Source organism: Mytilus californianus, unplaced genomic scaffold, assembly GCF_021869535.1.
Source record: "Mytilus californianus isolate M0D057914Y unplaced genomic scaffold, xbMytCali1.0.p SCAF_3, whole genome shotgun sequence".
NCBI classification, from domain to species: domain Eukaryota; kingdom Metazoa; phylum Mollusca; class Bivalvia; order Mytilida; family Mytilidae; genus Mytilus; species Mytilus californianus.
Window position 1 is genome coordinate 23,073,265 of NW_026262679.1, and position 20,228 is coordinate 23,093,492.

Here is a 20,228-nt window from a genome sequence, read left to right on the forward strand (position 1 = left end):
TATATAGATCTAAATTATGAAAAGGGTTTTTTTGAAATGTCTCAGCTGCTCACCAATACCACAAAATTATTGAGCTCACACGGAGTTGGGAAATTTCAAGAAATAAAATATCAATAAGACCGTTTTGGTGTATATGATTATACATTTTTCTTTGGTTATTATCTTGTCCTTCTATTAACCAATCAAATGAGTTCTGTCATTTGGCCAATCAAATAACTTCTTACTTTATTACATATGCCGGTTCTCCAACTTGTCGGCAAAAGATAAAAGTGTCTTCTATGTAGGTTTTTGTTTTAAAGAAAAGCTCAATTAGCAAATCAGTATGAATGAGAACAGTTTTATACCACTGTACATGATAATGGGTCTTTTTATACTTTGCAATATACTTACATAGCTTAGTTTTTATGGTATTATATTTTGGTGATGTGGCACTCTTGACAGCCCGAACCACATGTACGTACGGTAGTCGTACGGTAGCTGCTCAAAAGAATCATTTACTACGTATAATGAACATATAAAATTTTATACCTGACAAAAGGTTCATATCAATCAACACCCTTAATAATGTCATGGCTTCGCCGTGGTATTAAATCACCTGAGTAGTAGGGTGATAAAATAGATTGGCACCAACTGGGAAAGTTTATTTGGCACCTGTGACCTGGTACCAAGTTATTTCAGCATCAATACTTGGTGATTAAGCATTTGCAGGTTTATTTTTAAATCGTGTTTGCAATTGCTACGATTGCCATTTCGAGAAACATGAATTTTGCTCGAAAACTATAATTAAAAGCCCCCACAAAGTCAAAGGTCATCTGTTAGGCTGAATGAGGTCTTTTCATGACATAAACATCAAAGTCAGTTCAAAACTTGGAAGGTAAATCTGATGTTTCGTGTAAGGGAAGTGTTTCTGCAAGTTAAAATACCGCTTTTACAATTCTTCAAGAGTTAACAGGTGGTCCATTGCTAGATGAAAGGTGTGCCTCTATCCAACACATCAACATTTTCATGTTCCAGTAAGGCGTGGACCATTTGACTTTCTGGGGGGGGGGGGGGGGGGGGGCCTGGGTTTTTTTGAAAAAAAATAATCTGGCCTATTCAGGCTTCATGTCCTATTCCTTTGTCTTTACAAATGTTGAAAAAAAATTATTCTTGCTCAGTTTGCATGATAAAAATAAAATCTGATCTGGCTTGATATAAAAGCCCAGTAAAGTTACTTTTGGTTTTACTTTTGTATTATGACATCCCAATGTTTATTTAATGGTTTACCTTGACAGAGCTCCAGATAAGAATTCACAAATTTGGGTTTTTACCCACCATTTTTTATATAATTGAGTGAAATAGTTTTTTCAATTGCATTATTAATTCCAATTCACCCCTCAAGCAAATATCAAATTGGGTTTTTCATCACCAAGCCCTTTAATGTATTGGGATTTTTTCATCAACAAGATATTGAATTTAGGCATGTTATAAGGACATTCATCTTAAATATGTTTCTTTCATTATATATGTGATAGCTGTTTTATTTGGTTTATACATTGACGAGCAAATGTACGTTTAATTTGTGTCCGGTTTCAATCGTTATGCCAGTTTTGAATTTTCTCACAACTTATATAAACTGGTGTCACTAGTAGGAAAGTAACTTATTACCTTTCTAGATCACACATGATCACCCTTCAGTTTATTTGGAATAGGTGTGGCTAAGTTTTTAGATTTTTATGTAATATTTGTGAACATTAGGTGCTGTAAGATAGTTTTGCCAGTCCTATCACCTGTTTGCTAGACCTACTTTTTTAAAAATAATAAGTAGTTCCCAGATTTAAGATATGCCTCAAAACCTTGACCAGGTTAAGGATAAGACCATGGGGTGGTTTAATGACTGAGACCACATTCAATTTACAAATATTCCTGCAACATCAAATAAATAAATGACAATGTTGTACTGCATTTGCCAACCTTTGTTCAATTAGACCAAAAACAAAGAAAGTGGCAAGCTACATTTACGTCAGAACGAATATATGTGTTCACTCATCAACTAAAATGAAAAAAAATATATACACTTTTAAAACTAAAATAATACCTGAATGTTTTTGTTTAATTTTATTTACATAAATATGGGTTTAGTTTTCCCTTAGTATAACCTTTTGGTTTCCGATGATTTTCAACTTCATACTGTAAACCAACTAATTTTCGCGAGTAGAAAAATATCGCGAATATAAATGGTCGCGAATATGTAAAACTTGGATTTTTCCTTAACTACATCAAGTAAATTTGAGAATCGCGAAATTAAATGGCCGCGAAATAGGTTAGAAAGGGCTAAAGGCGAAAAAAAGTATCCTCGAAAATAAGTTGGTTTACAGTAATTGATTTGGCCTTTCACTGTTCCAACTGATTTTGTTCCTGACGAAACCTGTGTTTGTCGTTCTAACAATGTTCTCGTTAAGGCACACAAACACGACCTGGACGCAACCATTGCACCAACCTGTGCGTTCGAGGGATGCTTCCTGATAACACTAACTGAGTTTTGTTATCATCATAATTATCCCTCATCAGCTATCAAAAAGAATGCGACAACATACTTCTATTCAATATTTTTACTGGAAATTTACTTTCTTTTTGATTCATTGCTATGTGTAATGATAAACCCTGAGCAATACGAAAAAAATTATGATGAAATGACTTACACTAATTGGATAAACGCAGAGAAGATCAAAATCTGTTTTCATCAACACGTGTACCATTTTGACAATTCCAACAGGGACCCATTTCAACTACTTGGTGTAACGCTCTATTTTTAGAACGAAAGGGAATTTCCAATTATAAATATTACAAAAATAGATTTACTCGATGACAATGTAATAGATAGGGTAAATAACACACATGATAGTGACTTAAAGAGTTAAGAATTCATGGTTTTGACATATAAATTGGGTTTTCCTTTGCATGAATTGGGTTTTTGAACTCTGCAATGGGCAATTTCATTGGGTTTTCAATTGTTATACGACCGCAAAAAAATTTTTGTGGTCGTATATTGGTATGACGTTGGCGTCGTCGTCGTCGTCGTCCGAATACACATTAGTTTTCGCACTCTAACTTTAGTTTAAGTAAATGGATCTCATTGAAATTTTACCATAAGGTTCAATACCACAAAAGGAAGGTGGGGATTGATTTTGGGGGTTATGGTACTAACAGTTAAGGAATTAGGGGCCAAAAGGGGCCAAAAATAAGCATTTTTGTAACTTCCAGACATAACTTGTGTGAAAGTGTATGGATCTCTCTGACATTGTACCACAAGGTTCCATATCACAAAGGGAATGCTGGGATTGATTTTGGGGGTAATTGTCTCCAAATTTTAGGAATTAGGGGCCAAAAAGGGGCAAAAAACAAGCATTTTTCTAGTTTCATGACAATAACTTGCTTGTAAGTGTATGGATCTTTATGAAATTGTACTACAAGGTTCCATATCACAAAGGGAATACTGGGATTGATTTTTGGGGTAATTTCCTCCAAATATTAGGAATTAGGGGCCAAAAAGGGGCAAAAAACAAGCATTTTTCTAGTTTCATGACAATAACTTGTTTGTAAGTGTATGGATCTTTATGAAATTGTACTACAAGGTTCCATATCACAAAGGGAAGGCTGGGATTGATTTTGGGGGTTTTCACTCAAAATTTTAGTAATTAGGGGCCATAAAAGGGCAAAAAAAACATGCATTTTTCTAGTTTCAGGACAATAACTTGTGTGTAAGTGTATGGATCTTTATGAAATTGTACTGCAAGGTTCCATATCACAAAGGGAAAGCTGGAATTGAGTTTGGGGGTAATTGCCCTAAACGTTTAGGTATTTGGGGCCAAAAAGGGGCCAAAAAACAAGCATTTTTCTAGTTTCCAGACAATAACTTGTGTTCAAGTGTATGAATCTCTCTGAAATTGTAGTGCAAGGTACCATACCACAAAGGGAAAGCTGGGATTGAGTTTGGGGGCGGTGAATCATAAGGGGGTTCAAAAAATTGGGGGGGGGGGGATTTTTTTTTTCCTTTTTTTTCTTTAACATTTTCCATTTTAGATTGGTTATTTCTGATTTATATATAAAAGCAAATAATAATGATATGGTTTGAATAGGCATACATGTGAACCTCCCGACGGGAGTACAATAATCCCGTTTTCAGGGGTCTCCTCCAGACCTCCCGTTGAAGAGGAAAAAATCCCGTGTATGAAATTTTTCATGAATGAAAAATTTCTGCCCAACATATCATCTCAGGCATCTGGTGTAACTGACATTACCTGAAGTTATATTTTACCTGTAAATCAATTAACATGCATAATTATATGGCTTCACTTGTCAGCTTGGGTGTCAAACATACTGGTAAGCAACGATTTTTACCTCAGGCTAACTGCCGTTGTGTAACAAAAACTGTGTATTTATTGGGTTACTTCCCTTGATTTATCCTGTTTTAAGTTACTTTCCTTTTAATAATGAAAATTTTTAAAAGAATATAAATAAAATATAAATTGAACAAATAATCATAAAAGGATGGTTATTAAATGATTTTAAATGTCTTAGGACAAATAAAAAAATAATAATTTGAAAATTATTTGAGGATTCTATACTTCCTTTTAAGGCTTAAATTGAAATTTATATAATAACTATGACCCTAACTTTACAGATAGAATGAATTTCTGAGTTTGCAAATAAAAACTATTTGCAAGAGAAAAAAAAAAAAAATAAAAACTATTTGCAGACAGCTAAAAAAATGTTCTAGTTGCAATGATTGTTTTATAGAATATGAAGTAAAAAATTTAAAGAACATACTGGAAAAAAACAATGTTAGATTGAACATGTAGAATATAAAGATGGAGAAACTTTATAAGTACAAGGGTACTATAAACATAATAAATTGGATGGAAAGTTGAAGAAAACACACTTTAAAAGACCATTTTTACAGCACACGGTTACATTTACAACAAAATTAATGTCGATTAAAAACCTCCTGATCTGAGTCCTAATCTCCTGACCAAAATTTCCCAATCTCCTGATCTGAGTTTCACAGTCCATCACATGTATGAATAGGTAAATTGAAAATTTTTAAGTTCTTAGACCACTTTCATTCTGTGTCAGAAACCTATGCTGTGTCAAATATTTAATTACAATCCAAATTCAGTGCTGTATCAAGCTTGAATGTTGTGTCCATACTTGCCCCAACTGTTCAGGGTTCGACCTCTTCGGTCGTATCAAGCTGCGCCCCAGCGGAGCATTTTATTTTTATTGTGTGATCACGCAAATACGCAGCTTATCTGGAGCTCTGCCTTGATAATTTTAAAGGATTAACCTTTGTAAACCATCAGTAACAATTCAGTGAATAATTTTGAATTTTAGGCTTTTAAGTGTTTTAATGATATTTCAAGTCTATTTTTATTGATAAATATCTACTTAGCCACTGTATTTTTATTGTGGAAGTACCAATCAATTTTTAAAAATCGATTCAAAAATGGGAAATCATGTATATTATAATGTAAGGTATATTATAATGTATGACTGACTCTCTCCTAGAGGCACATGCTCCAAGTGACTAGCTGAATCCTTTCCCATTGTACTTGTAAAGCAACAGATTCCTTTAAAAATTACTCTTGGTAGTTATGAATAGATCAGTATGAAAACAAGAATATTGATAAGATTGATACTGTAATGATTATATATAAACCCTGTCATACATGTTTCATTTAGAGATATAAAAGGGAACTGACCATTTATGACATATTTGTATTTATTATGTAACTATGTGCTAAAACTAATTGAATTTAGAAATGTATTTTAGAAATATGAAGACTTCACAGGCACCATGGGGATTAGGATGGTTATACCGTCTATCACCAGAGAAACAAGACACTATGTTGAAAATGATGGTTCTAACCTTAGCAGCTGTACTGTGTAAGAATTAGATATAGTCTATACATAATATAATAATCAAAATAAGACTTCATTTGAAAGCTTTTGAGTGGTTGGGTAAATTGCAAGGAAAACAAGACTGACTGGGCAGCCAAAATTTCTGTTGTATATTTAGTAGGTAGCTTATTTTTCCTGATAAATATAAAAATGTGCTACTCATTATTACGTCTTTACCCCTTTCTTTTTATAAAAATTTACTTTTTGGTCATAATGGTTTACATTTTCAAAGCTCCATAACAAGAGAGAAAACAGAAGACCTCACATTTCAGATATTATTGAAGATATAGTCTGAGAGCTTATATTTTTTTTTTTCAGACACATACAAATGTTTAGAAACATCTGTAATGAATAATTTTGTATCAGTACATGTAGTTCTGAAATTGATACATTGAAGAGAAATCTGTGGTAAATGGGTTTTTCAGGATTATTTTTTAAAAAAATCATACAATTTAAAAATTGTTTATCAGTTTACCAAAAAGAGTGATACCAATAAGATAATACAATTAAAAAAAACTTCTGTCTTATACAGACTTCATCCCCTATGCAGATAGCACCAACTGCCTTTTAGCATTTTGATTCACATCCCTGAGTGTCAAAGTTCTATTTGAATTTCATTGATCGGTACTGATTTTTAAATCACAAATGAGTGTATTTTGCTAGTCTTTTAAATGGTTATGTCTTCATTACATTAAAAAATCAAATGCAATAATCCAATAAAAAGATCGAATTTGTGATCACAACCATTTTGATTGTTTCAGCATTTTCCACCAGATTGTTTTCTGTATTGAGATTTGAAAGTGTTATCCACGAGTTTGATCCCTATTTCAACTACAGAACAACAAGATTTTTAACTGAGGAAGGATTTTATAAATTCCATAACTGGTTTGATGACAGAGCATGGTATCCACTAGGAAGAATTATTGGTGGAACTATTTACCCAGGTAAACATTATATGTGTTCGGATACATGTTCAATAGGTTCATTTCCATATATACAATGTATTAACTTCAGTACTTGTGGTTGACCTCACTTCTTGATTAGTTGTTCACTACAATTTATATATATGTGTTAAACAGTATTTAAACAAAGATTTAGTGCTTAAAGTTCAATGAATTATACCTGAATTTGTACCTCAAGCTCTGATCTATAAATTTTACATGAACATTAATCACATGCATGGGGTCAGTAGTGCAAAGTTCACAGACCCATGTAGACCTGTTTTCTATTCTTAATGGACAACCTTTTGGCCCGACATGAATGTTAAATTTGGGACGATTTACAAAGCGTGATGAAACTTAGATATTAAAAAAACAAAATGAGCAGTAATAGTTTTGATCCTCACTGCTGATATCTTTCATAAGAAGACATTACAAGTTCAATCTTTTTTTTCAGGATTAATGATAACATCAGCAGTGCTTTATCATTTTATGTGGTTCTTCCATATCACTATTGATATCAGGAATGTTTGTGTATTTTTGGCACCACTGTTCTCCAGTTTTACTACATTAGTCACTTACCAGTTTACAAAGGAACTTAAGGTATACACACACAAATAAGTGAACTTGATGAAAAGTTGTACTGTTAAATGATCATAATAAAATTATAGATAACTCATTTTGTATAAACCATTTGTAAAGACAAATTTAGATTTTCGTTATAAGCAAATCTTATATACTGTAGTCGGCCTTGTGTAGTTCCCACTGGTACATTGTCCCCACCCCCCTTCTCGCTACGAGAATTCATAAAAAAAAACTGTTAGAAAACGTCTAACAAAACTCCAGTAATTTCAAATTGTGTATGATCATTGGCGGTATTTTCATGGAAAAACCTGTTTTTCATCATCAAATAGAAGTTGAAAATGCTTGTAAATGATTCTAGAACACTTCACAAGTGTTAAAATAAGTCAAAATCACATATAAAACAATTTAGGAACTATTGCATGTTTAAACCGGAAGTTCGAATAGCACGTGTAAATGAAAATAAATACCGTGAGAGTGTACTGGAAATCCGTACTTAATAGATATCACTAGAATACGACTGAAAGTAAAACAGTTCCATCCTTGAGTAAAATATTTCACATATCTATCACATTAATGTTTGAAGGATCTTAAGCTAAAACAAAACACTTGCGTCAGTATGAAACACCAAAACAGAACGAATAACCGATTACGTTTTATAGTTTATACATCGTTATGCATAAGCTGGTTCCCGGTAGACTTCTACACTTTTTTCGTTCCGATAAATTCAAACAGATTCCTGTTTATTTTAAGCAATGCAGTGAAAAGAAGCGAGAAATTTGTAGTGAAGCATTTAATTTTGAAATTTAACAGTTTATATTTGATATGGATTAGGTAAAATTATTAGTTTTGAAAATGATAAGATCGCCCTCTACAATTTCAATAACAAATATGGCAGAACGTAAACAAACCTTGCGAAATGATATTTTTTCTCTTATTTCTTACTTAACGTACTCTATAGGCAGCACCCCTGTCTGGCAGGTTCAATTTTGGAGAATAAAACCGCGGACTATACTAGCCTAAATTCGGTATTCAGTCAGGAATTTTTATTGTAGAAAGGTAACATTCACATTTATCTATAACTTTTCAAACTTTTGTCTGTCACAGGGTTGGCAAAGTATTACCCGGGCGGGAAAACCTGGGTTTTCCCAGGTTGGGCAATACTCCCATAAACGGGTAATACTGGGCAATATGATTTTTTAAGCTTATTTTTACTCAGAATAGTAAAAGACTTGTTGTAGTTTCATAGTATTATAGCTAAATATATACATTTTATACAGATAACCTTTGAGAGTCATTTCTAGAGGATTGGAAATTCAATTTCTTCCTTTTCTTCAATTATTCTATGTAGGTAGAATACAAGTTTTGCACAATTTTAGGATATCTGGTTAATTTCCAAGCTTGCTTTGATTCAATCATCCAAACTTTGAAAAAATGCATTTTATTGCAGTATTTAAGTGAATTGTAAGATTTGATTGTTATACAATCATATTGCTAAATAAACACCCTAAGGGGACAGGCCATGAACACTTATAGAAATGAAAAGGCTGATTATTGTTATATAAACAAATCTCTGTTATAATATGAATAATTACTTATTGATTAGTGATATACATATATGTACTACTTAGTAAACATTTTTAGCAATGAATAAAAACTGTTTAAAAGTAATTTTCCTTACATATGTTTGTTAGTTCTTAATAGTTATATATATATATTTAAAACAAGTGAACTTATAAATTAAAATACTATGTTTTATTTTTATAAATATCATAATCTTTAATGTATTGCATTTGTGATTAATCACTGAATCCTCTTTAAAATTCAGCCAGTATTTCATATTACCCAGGTTCCCAGTATTTCCCACTGGGCTGAGCAATACTCATAAAACCCAGGTTTTTGCCAACCCTGTTTTGTCAAATATTTTTGTTACATTGAAGTTCCTGACTTTATTTTAATTTATATTCTTGTTCCAAAATTTGTTTTTACTTTTGAAATTTTGTAAGTCCTTAAAAGGAAAATTGACATGGGGTGTGATTGTATTCCACAATGATATGAATTGTTAACAAGCCATTTGTAAAGCTAATAGCACTATAGAGAATTACAAGATGGATAAGATATTAAAAAAATTTGTTATGAGGGATGTAACATTACTTTGTTATAATAGATTTCTCTCAAAGACAGATATTTTGTTTTATGTGATAAATCTCATAATGAGTAGATCATTACAATATACTGTGAATTTATGTTAAATAGGATGCTGGTGCTGGATTAGTTGCAGCGGCTATGATTTCCATTGTCCCTGGTTACATCTCCAGATCTGTTGCTGGCTCCTATGACAACGAAGGTATCGCCATCTTTTGTATGCTGTTGACCTATACACTGTGGATCAAATCAGTGAAAACAGGATCAGTTTTCTGGAGTGCATTGTGTGCTTTGGCCTACTTCTACATGGTAAGATTGAAAGTCCTTTTAAATGTTAAATTGTTGACCAAATGCCTCACTTGCAGATTAAGGTAACGTATTTTAACAAATTAACATCATGTCTGTCTTTGGTTAACTTTTTACTATGGGCAGGCTGAATTTATCGGCATCACCTCTTTCTTAATTTTTTTTTCACCTGAAAGAAATTAATTTTGTTCCCGTATAATCCACAAGAAAATTTCAGCTTTTCTATTAATTGCATTTTTGTTACTGTCTACTTTAAAAAACCTTACTAGCAAAAAAATCTTCCTAAATATGATTAACACAAACATGTTTTATTATTGATGCAAAGATTGAGTTCCATCATATTCTCTTCTGTAATGGTTAAATTATCTATGTAGAACAATATGTAAACAATGCTGATCACTTGATAATTACATTACAGGTTTCCTCATGGGGAGGATATGTGTTTCTTATCAACTTGATACCACTTCATGTGTTGGCACTGATGGCCACTGGTAGATTTTCACACAGAATATATGTGGCTTACTCTACAGTAAGTATGCTCGTTATGTTAAATTTGTTTGTCAAACTTACTATATATATCATTTTTATCACTGAAATTGATTGTGTCAGAAGTCTCAAAATAGCATCCTGGCCTCTAGTAAAGTATGTGTTGTTTTTCAATGCATGTCATGATGATCAAACCAAAAGCTTTACCCAAAGACTGTTATTTGCTGCTTCTCTTTCAAGAACACATCAATGCCCAATAAGAGTAGACACTCAATGCACACTTATTGATTGTACTCATTTATAGCAAGTTATGTAATTGTTATCATTCAATAGTTGAAAGCACTTAATGTATACTGTATATTAAGAATTAGCGTACATTAATACAAAGATTATTTCTTTATTTTACCCTTATAATTAATACTTGTTTGCAAAGCATTTTTTCATGTGGCTTCCTTGTTGCATACTTGAACATTATTTTTTATAAACTGAGATGTCAGCGGTAATAGCCCAGTATAAAAGTCATTTGAGCATTTACATTACATACATGTTCTTGACCACATTAAAATAAAATTTTAGAATTTATCTTGTAATACTTTTAAATTCCAAGCGACTAAAATTTGACAAAAAGTAATGAATAGAATGCTCCTTCCATCTCCCATTCATTTTATGTGCTTATGTTTCTGTAATTGGATTGACTTTGAGGTGATCTGTTTAAATTTAAAATGTTTTATAATGAAGGCTTGGCAATTTTTTACCAAAATAAAGACTAATATTTTTCCTTTTGTTGTAGGTGTATTGTCTTGGTACCATCCTATCTATGCAGATTTCCTTTGTGGGATTTCAACCAGTTCAGTCCAGTGAACATATGGCTGTAAGTTGTCTAAATGCCTTATTAAAAAGAGGCAAAAGATACCAAAGGGATTAATCAAAACTTTATCTGTCGAAGAAAGACTGACTAAATCACAGCAAAAACTGAAAAGCAACGGAAATACAACAGTCTACAAAACAAGAATTCAAAAAAATTCAAGGCTGATGGTTTAAAAATGTATTTGTTATAAAATATGGTGACTACAGGATGTTTTTGTCCATATTCAGTGATAATAAATCAAAATCCAACATTTCCTTAACTTGTTTTCTACACAAATATTGTCGCTTTATAAAATTGGTTTAACCTATCTTCATAAATGTTATTGATTTGATTGTCAATAACTTTATATTAATATGATTTCAGGCTCTTGGTGTATTTGGATTGTGTCAGATCCATGTCTTTGTTGACTATGTGCGTTCCAGATTGAACACAGAACAGTTTAACGTTTTGTTCAGATCCATGGTTCTACTGGTTGGAATACTGGGTACAGCAGCTGGCGCTGTTGCCACAGCTACAGGCAGTATCCTTACTACAAAAGTATTATATGTAAACAACAATTAAAACACTGATATAATGGTTATTTTTCTAGTACTCCAATATATTAGTCTCTCATGTCTCATGTTAATCGACCTCCATATCATTTCTTTTCCTACTTGAAAAAAAGTGATTCAGTAAAGTTTTCTTCTGGTGTCTGATCTTGATAAGCTTTTAGATTGTTGTTTAAAAGAAATAAAAGTCAAAGGTTAGTAATAATACATTTTGATAAAAACATGTTTAGTCTAGTAGGTTCTTATTATCCAAAACATCTCAATTATTTTTGTATAAGTAGCAAGACTTTGATTTGTCTGCTTTTAGTGAAGGAAATCTTAAGCTCTAATTGAAACTATTTGAGTTTACAAAAACATTAATTAAGTATTGATTTCAAGAACTGTCCATATTGTAATATAAACATAAAAATCAAGAAAACAAATAGAACATTTGCTCAAAAGTACTGTTACTAATGTTATTTTTGAAATGTCGGGGCTAACCTAAGTTGGGTGTTGATGAAATGAAATTTTGAATTTTCATTTGTGATGAGCAACAGTCAACATTTGAATAAAGTCAACAATAATATTATAAGATTTATGAAAAAAACCTTGACTGCTTAAGAAATCTCTCCGTGGACTGGACGTTTCTACTCCCTGTTGGATCCCTCCTATGCTAAGAACAACATCCCAATTATTGCCTCTGTATCAGAACATCAGCCTACATCATGGAGTTCTTTCTACTTTGATCTACAACTGCTAGTCTTTTTGTTTCCAGGTAAGTGAAGTCTATAGCAATTTTCATGTATTTTGAATTACAGATGATTTATTTTGTATATATAAAATATGTTATGAAGTTCTGGTGCTGGGTAAACAAGGCTTAACAAGCTTGTTGCTACATATGTAGAGAAAAGATTTTTTTCCCGTCCAAACACCTGCTCAGTGGTGAGATTTAAATGGGTAAAATGTGAATATCCAAAAACAAAAAAAATGCTGCTTCTTGTGACCTGGTTTATTTTAAGGCCTGCTATAAAAGTGGAATGAGCATATAAAGCTTTACCCCTTGTTTGATAATCATATGTGGTTAAGTTCTAAATCTGCTTCTAGGTAAAACAGTAATATTATTTTTCTAAGGATGAACCTTCCATCTTATACACACATTTTCTATTTAATGCTTTGAAATGTCAAAGAGCAGAAATCATTTTTATAAACCATCACTTAGTGACAAATTTTAGCTCTCTAATTCATTGTATGTTTTTATTTTCCAGCTGGATTATATTTCTGTTTTAGTCGATTGACCGATGCAAACATCTTTATTATTATGTATGGAGTAACTAGTATCTACTTTGCTGTAAGTTAATGTTTAATATTGTAATCACTGTTTAGATTGACTAACAAATATGTTTAAATGGAAATGTGTGGTATACCTCAATGAGATAGTAGCTCAACACTAGCCCCACTCAAATGTATTGATATTTATACTATATTTCAAGCTCAGAATTGCCCCAGTCTAGAAAAAATCCACAAATTAAAACAATACCACAACCAAAGAACTGCAATTATCTGTAATCATTAACAGGAAAAAACCCAACAACAACAGGATAAAACATAACATAGCCACTGACTATGTTTATGACTTGGGATGAGGCACATAAACCTTTGGTGAGGTGAGTCCCATTAAAATAATTACCTGTATTGTTCTACCATTTAAAAGCTGATTTGATGTTATACATGTATGTTCAAAGCATTAAACATATATGTTATCAGTCCAATGACTTGTGATAAGGATTTTCTTTTTTGATTGATATTTTCAGTAAGACAATTATTTATAACTCCTGTTTGATATGAAACAGTTTCATTATGAATTATTATAATATCTGAGTGAAAGTTTGAAATGTTTTTTCTTGCTATCTGAAAGTTATTTAGATTTGGAATCGGTTTGTGAGCTAAAAAATACAAAGTGCTATACTTTATTGTTATGATTTATGAATGTCATTTTGTTATTCTTTATAGGGAGTGATGGTACGTTTAATGTTGGTCTTGGCTCCAGTCATGTGTATCCTATCCGGTATAGGTGTTTCAGCCACACTTACTACATACATGAAGAACTTGGATGTCAAGAAAGATAAGAAATCCAAAAGAGCTGATGCCACTTATCCAATGAAGAATGAGGTAGGAAATTATTTTTAAAAAAATAATTCATTTATGGAAATAGAGACTGAACATGAATGCTGTAAAGGTAATTTTTAATGTGATTGCTAATTTGAATTGTGAAAAAAAAAATTTGATATTGAAAATTATTAAACTGTCTATGGTTTTGATTAACCATGAAACACATGACAAAGAATGATACAATACCTTAGGAATAAACTTTTTTCACAGTAGTAACTATGTGGCATGGAATGAAAATGAAGAAAATTTTAATTCTTGAATTTGGGAAATGGGGTGACCTTACTTTGAAAATTTGAGAAAAACAAAAGGAAAAAAGTGCTCAATGAATGAGATTTTGTTGAAAATTCTGGAAAATCTGAATCTACTGTATGTAATTAAGGATAGGACTGCTTTTGCCATTATTTTAGGTTGCTTCTGCAGTGGTATTTATGGTGACAGCTTTCCTAATAACCTATACCTTCCATTGTACCTGGGTTACATCTGAAGCCTATTCCAGTCCATCCATTGTCTTGTCAGCCCGTTCAGGAGACGGAGGAAGAATTATCTTTGATGATTTCCGTGAAGCTTACTATTGGCTCAGACAAAACACTGCTGAGGTAAGACGAATGTTTCAGTATCATATTTTGACTCTGGTGCACTATTATTTTATCAATTAGTATTACATCTCAACAAAGTTTAGGAGGGCTTTATTCGTCTGTAGAGTGTATAGATTCATTTTTCTGTCTGTACGAGAACATGATATGTAGTAATTGTCTAGTTCAGGGGAGTATGGTCCCTGTAAATTTTTAGTGAATGTATGCACAATCTTTCTTTTATATGCTTTGTTATTGCTGTAACATTTACATTTTATTTCAATGAGGTCACAATAAGCTCTGCTATCAGCTTTATTTATCAATTTTATGTCATTCTTGTTAAATGTGCATTTGTATAAAGCAAATGTTATGAAACTTTTGTATCTTATTGTTATACATGTATATGTTGACAGGATGCCAAAGTGATGTCTTGGTGGGATTATGGTTACCAGATAACTGCTATGGCTAATCGGACAATTCTTGTGGATAATAATACATGGAATAATACACATATATCAAGGGTTGGACAGGTACATATCATGGCTTTTTTTTTTCAGAGTTCAATTTAAATATTTTTGTGAGTGGTAATAATTACAGGAGCAAAGAATTTTTAGTTTCAAGAAGAATACCGATTCTGTAACCAAAATATGAAATGCAGTTTCAATAAACCACTTATAATTATCAAGCATATTTATAGTATATGGTTTGATTCTTCATGTTAATGCATACTGTAAATTCAGATATTTTTTTATTTTTTTTGCTATTGTGAAAATTGCGACTGGATTGGTTTCGCAAAAATAAAAAAATCCTGTTTTGAATTTTTATAGCATTTTTTGTATGCAACATTTACTGAAATCGCAATAATTAATGTTGCATTTCTGCCCATTTTTGCAATAATGAATGCACGCAAAACTTTCTGAGTTTACATTATACATTTATTGCAACCAGAGTTTCCAAAACAATCCTACATGTATTTCCCTGACTTTTGCTATACTATTTATGAATGTCCAACTATAATTTCAATTTGTTGTGACTGAATTCCTTGTTAATGTTTTGCCAGTGGTTACCTTGATTGGCTCAAATGACAAGTTACAATGCAGAGTAGATTTAGGACAGGATTTTAATTGGCTGACTTAATTTTATTTTTCAATCTGTGAATGAAGTGAATGATCTATTACATGTTGTATGGAATAGTATGATTTGTAAGTTTTGTTATTTTTTTATAGGCCATGGCATCTCCTGAAGAGAAGTCCTATGAAATAATGAGAGAATTAGATGTGAATTATGTACTTGTAATATTTGGAGGTTTAACAGGATACTCGTCAGATGGTAAGTTAATGAATAAGATATTAATAATATATAGATTTTATCAATTGATTGTATCATGGGAATTATTGAATGAATGATATATTGATTGTTGTTTGCCACTCATATTTCAACTTTTCCATATAGTTTGTACCACTCAGACTTTTTTCTAGACAATGTATCAACAAATTCTGGCTTGCAATCCTTTTATTTCTCAAAGATTTGAAAACATGCATCAAATACACTTCTTACAAAATATTTTCAAAAATTGTTCGTTCTGTACCTTTCTCATTCAGCTTTACATACATTTTTACCATACCTTTCAGGTGAAATATATAAAGATCCTTATTTCACCAAAATTAAATAATTTTTCAAATGCATGTATCTTAAAAACAATTGGATTTTTTCCATATCTATGATAAATTTTACATTCTCTCTTGTAGAAGACTTCAGTTATGGAAATGTTATTACAATGTATTTTGAATTTTAGCAGCCAACATCCATTATGTGAAAGTGATTCATGAGCAAAATACCAAAGGTTTTTTAAAGTCCATTAAAATGAAATGCTGATTTCATTTCATTTTGTCAAAATCATTTATATAAGAAAATCCGAATATTCCCCTTCCTTCTCTAATCTTGGGCAATGTTGTAAGTCTTGATGTAAAAATCCTGTTTGCCATTACTCTATTGTCACAAGGCATTCAAAATTAACTCATTCATAAAATATAGACATACAAGTTACAACATTGAATATGTCATGGAAATAAAAATAGGCTTACAAACTGTACCTAGTGGATTTTTTTTCTTTTCTAAAATTCTGAATATTGATATTGGTGGCAACAAAAAGGTATCTTTGATTTGATAATTGAAACAACTGCCAATTCTACTTTAATAAAATGTGTTTCATTTTAAAATCATAATATAATTCCCTTGTGTGCAATGCAATAACTTCAAAATAGAATAGAGAAGGAGACTAGTTGTTGATCAAATTTCCAATTTGGTCAATATGACTTCCTAAATGGGCTGGGAAAATCTTGGATAGATGACAAAAGTATAAATCATAAATCTTACTCCTGCAAATTTTCAATATTTCAGATATAAATAAATTTTTATGGATGGTAAGAATTGGTGGTAGTACAGACAGAGGAAGTCATATAAAGGAGGCAGATTATTACACACCACAGGGAGAATTCAGAATAGATAAAGATGGATCACCCACACTTCTTAACTGTCTCATGTATAAAATGTGTTATTATAGATTTGGACAAGTTTATACAGAAGGGGGTAAGTGAATATATGCATACAACTATGGAGTGGTAGTGTTTACTGTAGTATTGGCTGTTAGAGGATGGTGAAAATTGATTCAGGATGGTAAAAAAAACATAAAATTGGTTTGGATAACTGCAAGACTCCTGTTTGGAAAAGTCACATGTAAAATCTAAAATATCTTAAAAGAGCTTACAAATCATGAAAAATAGTCAAAACCATGGAAATGTTAGACAAGTTTATTGTAACTGCATTGTGCAGAGATAATCATAACTAACCAGTTACATGAGGTTATCAAAATAAAAACAGTTGCTTTTGTTTTTAAAAAACCAGGAACCACTACTTTAAGTTTTATAAACTAGTGTATGTTAGGTATATTGACCCGATAAATAGTGCAAATATTTGTAGGAAACCGAAATATTACGATTCATGAGCACTTTTTGATCTGTCGGACACTTACTTCCTGTTTGTCGAGTTTTTCAATATGTTGAATATATTAGAAGTTTTTGTTTGCCACACATTTTTCCAGTACTAGTGAACAGAATGACTTCATTTTTGGTCACAGCTTGGCAGGGATGACATGGTATCAATTACAATGCAATTTTTCCTTTCATATTATTTTTGCAAATTTATTTCAGGCAAACCTCCAGGTTATGACAGAGTTAGAAATGCAGAAATTGGTAATAAAGATTTTGAATTAGATGTATTAGAAGAGGCATACACATCAGAACATTGGCTTGTTAGAATTTATAAAGTTAAAGATCTTGACAATAGAGGATTATAAAGATCAGGATTAATATATATATATATATTGTACTTAAAAAGAACATTTATTGTGACAATACTTGGGATCAGGGTATATCAAGCTCTATGTTCTAGTCTGAAGATTATGTTTGTAGAACATTTTATTTCCATACTTTAATAATCTGCTTATGTTGATATAAGACTATTGAAGAATTTATTCTGTGATAGATTTGAATTTTTCTATATTAGTGCTATGAAGGAGAAAGCTTTAAGTCATTTCAAATCTAGTGGAAAAAACCAACTGATGACAGGGTTTCAAAATTTCAACAAATTATAGGCCTTGATTCTTTATACTTCACGACCTTCGTGTTGACTTATTATTTTGTATGCATTAACTTATAACAATTTTATTGAAATCCATTAATAAAATGCATAATATCTTCAACATTAGGTATTATTATCAAAACTTATCAGACATAGTTCAGATAGATTGAAACCTTTGATCCCAATAACATGTCATTTGCTTTTAATGTACAATCAACAATCTGATAATAAATTTTTTATTTACATGATATGAGTGTTTGTTTCTTTAGTTATTTCAGAGGTTTGTAACGTACATCTGTAGAACATTTGGGTTTAAATCCCCTATTTGTCTGATGAAATTTAGTAACATGTCAATCTGTTTCATGGTTTAGTGAATAATGGGCAGGCAGTTAGGGCAGTGGGATGTCGAGAGCACAAACCATATAGAAAACATGGAAAAGTTACAGCTCTTAATGGTAATAGAGCCATTTTCAAGTAGATTAATCATACATCATTTGATTCCTTATTAATTTTCTCAACTAATATGCATCTTTCTACCCTCTGTAGCCCAAACCTACGCTTTAATTTCATCAACCCTTCATTTATTGCTATATCCTTTCCAAGTCTGGGTCATGTTTGAAGAGTTGTGTGAAAGAAGGCAATATTTACCAGCATTCTCAATAGAGGGTACAAATTTATGAAATCAACTCCTACAGTTTGTACGTGTGTTGGGAGAGCAGATCTATTAACCACCCTATCATATCAGTTTTTATACGCCCGTTTACAGGACGTATTATGGTATACCGTTGTCCGTCTGTCCGTCCGTCCGTCTGTCCGTCCGTCTGTCCGTCGTCAACATGTCGGACATTAACTCAAAATTGCTTAAACCAATTTGCATAAAACTTTGGTGAATTGTTTATATCTATTGACGTGAGCTCCCTTTCGTTTTTTATAAAATTTAGATTTTACGTTTCCGAGTTATGGGGTTTTATTCATTAAAAAAAGGGGGATTTTCCAGTTTTCGGACAATAAGTCAAGAATGCTTTCACCAACTTGCAAGGAATTGTGGTGAATTGTTTATATCTATTGACATGAGCTCCCTTTTGATTTTTATAAATTTTAGATTTTACGTTTCCGAGTTACGGGGTTTTATTCATAAAAAAAGGGGGGACTTTCCAGTTATCAGACAAAAACTCACAAATGCTTTCAGCAATTCTTATGAAACTTTGGTGAATTGTTTGTATGTATTGATGTAAGCTCCCTTTAGAATTTTATAAATTTTACATTTTACATTTCTGAGTTATGGGGTTTTATTCATTAAAAAGGGGTGATTTTCCAGTTTTCTGACAATAACTCAAAAATGCTGTCACCAATTCTCATGAAACTTTGGTGAATTGTTTATATCTATTGATGTAAGCTCCCTTTTTATTTTCATAAATTTCTAATATGACATTGAGAATTAATTATACTTTATTTGTTTATAGTCTGACAACAGATTTACTAAGTATTGCACAACAGCAAGAAATCTTTAATTGAACATAAATTCAATTCATATAACCAATTTCAAGTTCTTTGAATACATTTATTCAGACACCTATAATATGTCAAATATTTAATTACAATCCAAATTCAGACCTGAATCAAGCTTGAATATTGTGTCCATTTTTGCCCCAACTGTTCAGGGTTGGACCTCTGCGGGCGTATCTAGCTGCGCTCAGCGAAGCAGTTTATTCCTTCTTTCATTCTGTCCAAGACATATTAAGGGTACCTAGAAGTTTTGAGCATTTTTCAATGTCAGATTTTTCTTTCTATTATGGTTTCCAGGATATATGACAATTACTTGCATTTTACCATATGGTCTATTTTAAATTGTGTCAGTTGATCAGCTCGAACAAAAAGCACAAACTATACTTGTTATTCTAACAATAAATGATGATGGATGGCTGCTTAACGTCCAGCAGCAAATTAATATGCATATTCAGGACGGGAGAATATGTTAATGTAATATGAATATTTACCCTGCTTTGTACTAGACTGACACACTAAGCCGGATTTTAAAGTGCTAGCTCACAAGGTA

General features: G+C 31.7%; 1 protein-coding gene across 1 annotated transcript; it reads left to right on the plus strand.

Annotated features, from left to right (window-relative positions):
- Window positions 1–201: 201 nt before the first annotated feature.
- Window positions 202–18,420, plus strand: LOC127734148 (dolichyl-diphosphooligosaccharide--protein glycosyltransferase subunit STT3A). Its single transcript, XM_052243855.1, has 16 exons — window positions 202–280; window positions 5,813–5,925; window positions 6,702–6,884; window positions 7,336–7,481; window positions 9,717–9,914; window positions 10,330–10,440; window positions 11,188–11,268; window positions 11,629–11,785; window positions 12,415–12,567; window positions 13,058–13,140; window positions 13,803–13,961; window positions 14,369–14,557; window positions 14,947–15,063; window positions 15,760–15,862; window positions 16,934–17,122; window positions 17,743–18,420. Exons 2-16 carry the CDS (start codon window positions 5,817–5,819, stop codon window positions 17,886–17,888), a joined length of 2,124 nt encoding a protein of 707 aa, XP_052099815.1. The 5' UTR covers window positions 202–280; window positions 5,813–5,816; the 3' UTR covers window positions 17,889–18,420.
- Window positions 18,421–20,228: the final 1,808 nt, after the last annotated feature.

Excerpts from the sequence above, each read along its gene's own strand:
- LOC127734148 (XM_052243855.1), top strand. The coding sequence starts at position 5,817 with ATGAAGACTTCACAGGCACCATGGGGATTAGGATGGTTATACCGTCTA. Across the intron at positions 6,885-7,335 it reads TGGTGGAACTATTTACCCAG|GATTAATGATAACATCAGCA; the intron begins GTAAACATTATA and ends CTTTTTTTTCAG. Across the intron at positions 10,441-11,187 it reads TATATGTGGCTTACTCTACA|GTGTATTGTCTTGGTACCAT; the intron begins GTAAGTATGCTC and ends CTTTTGTTGTAG.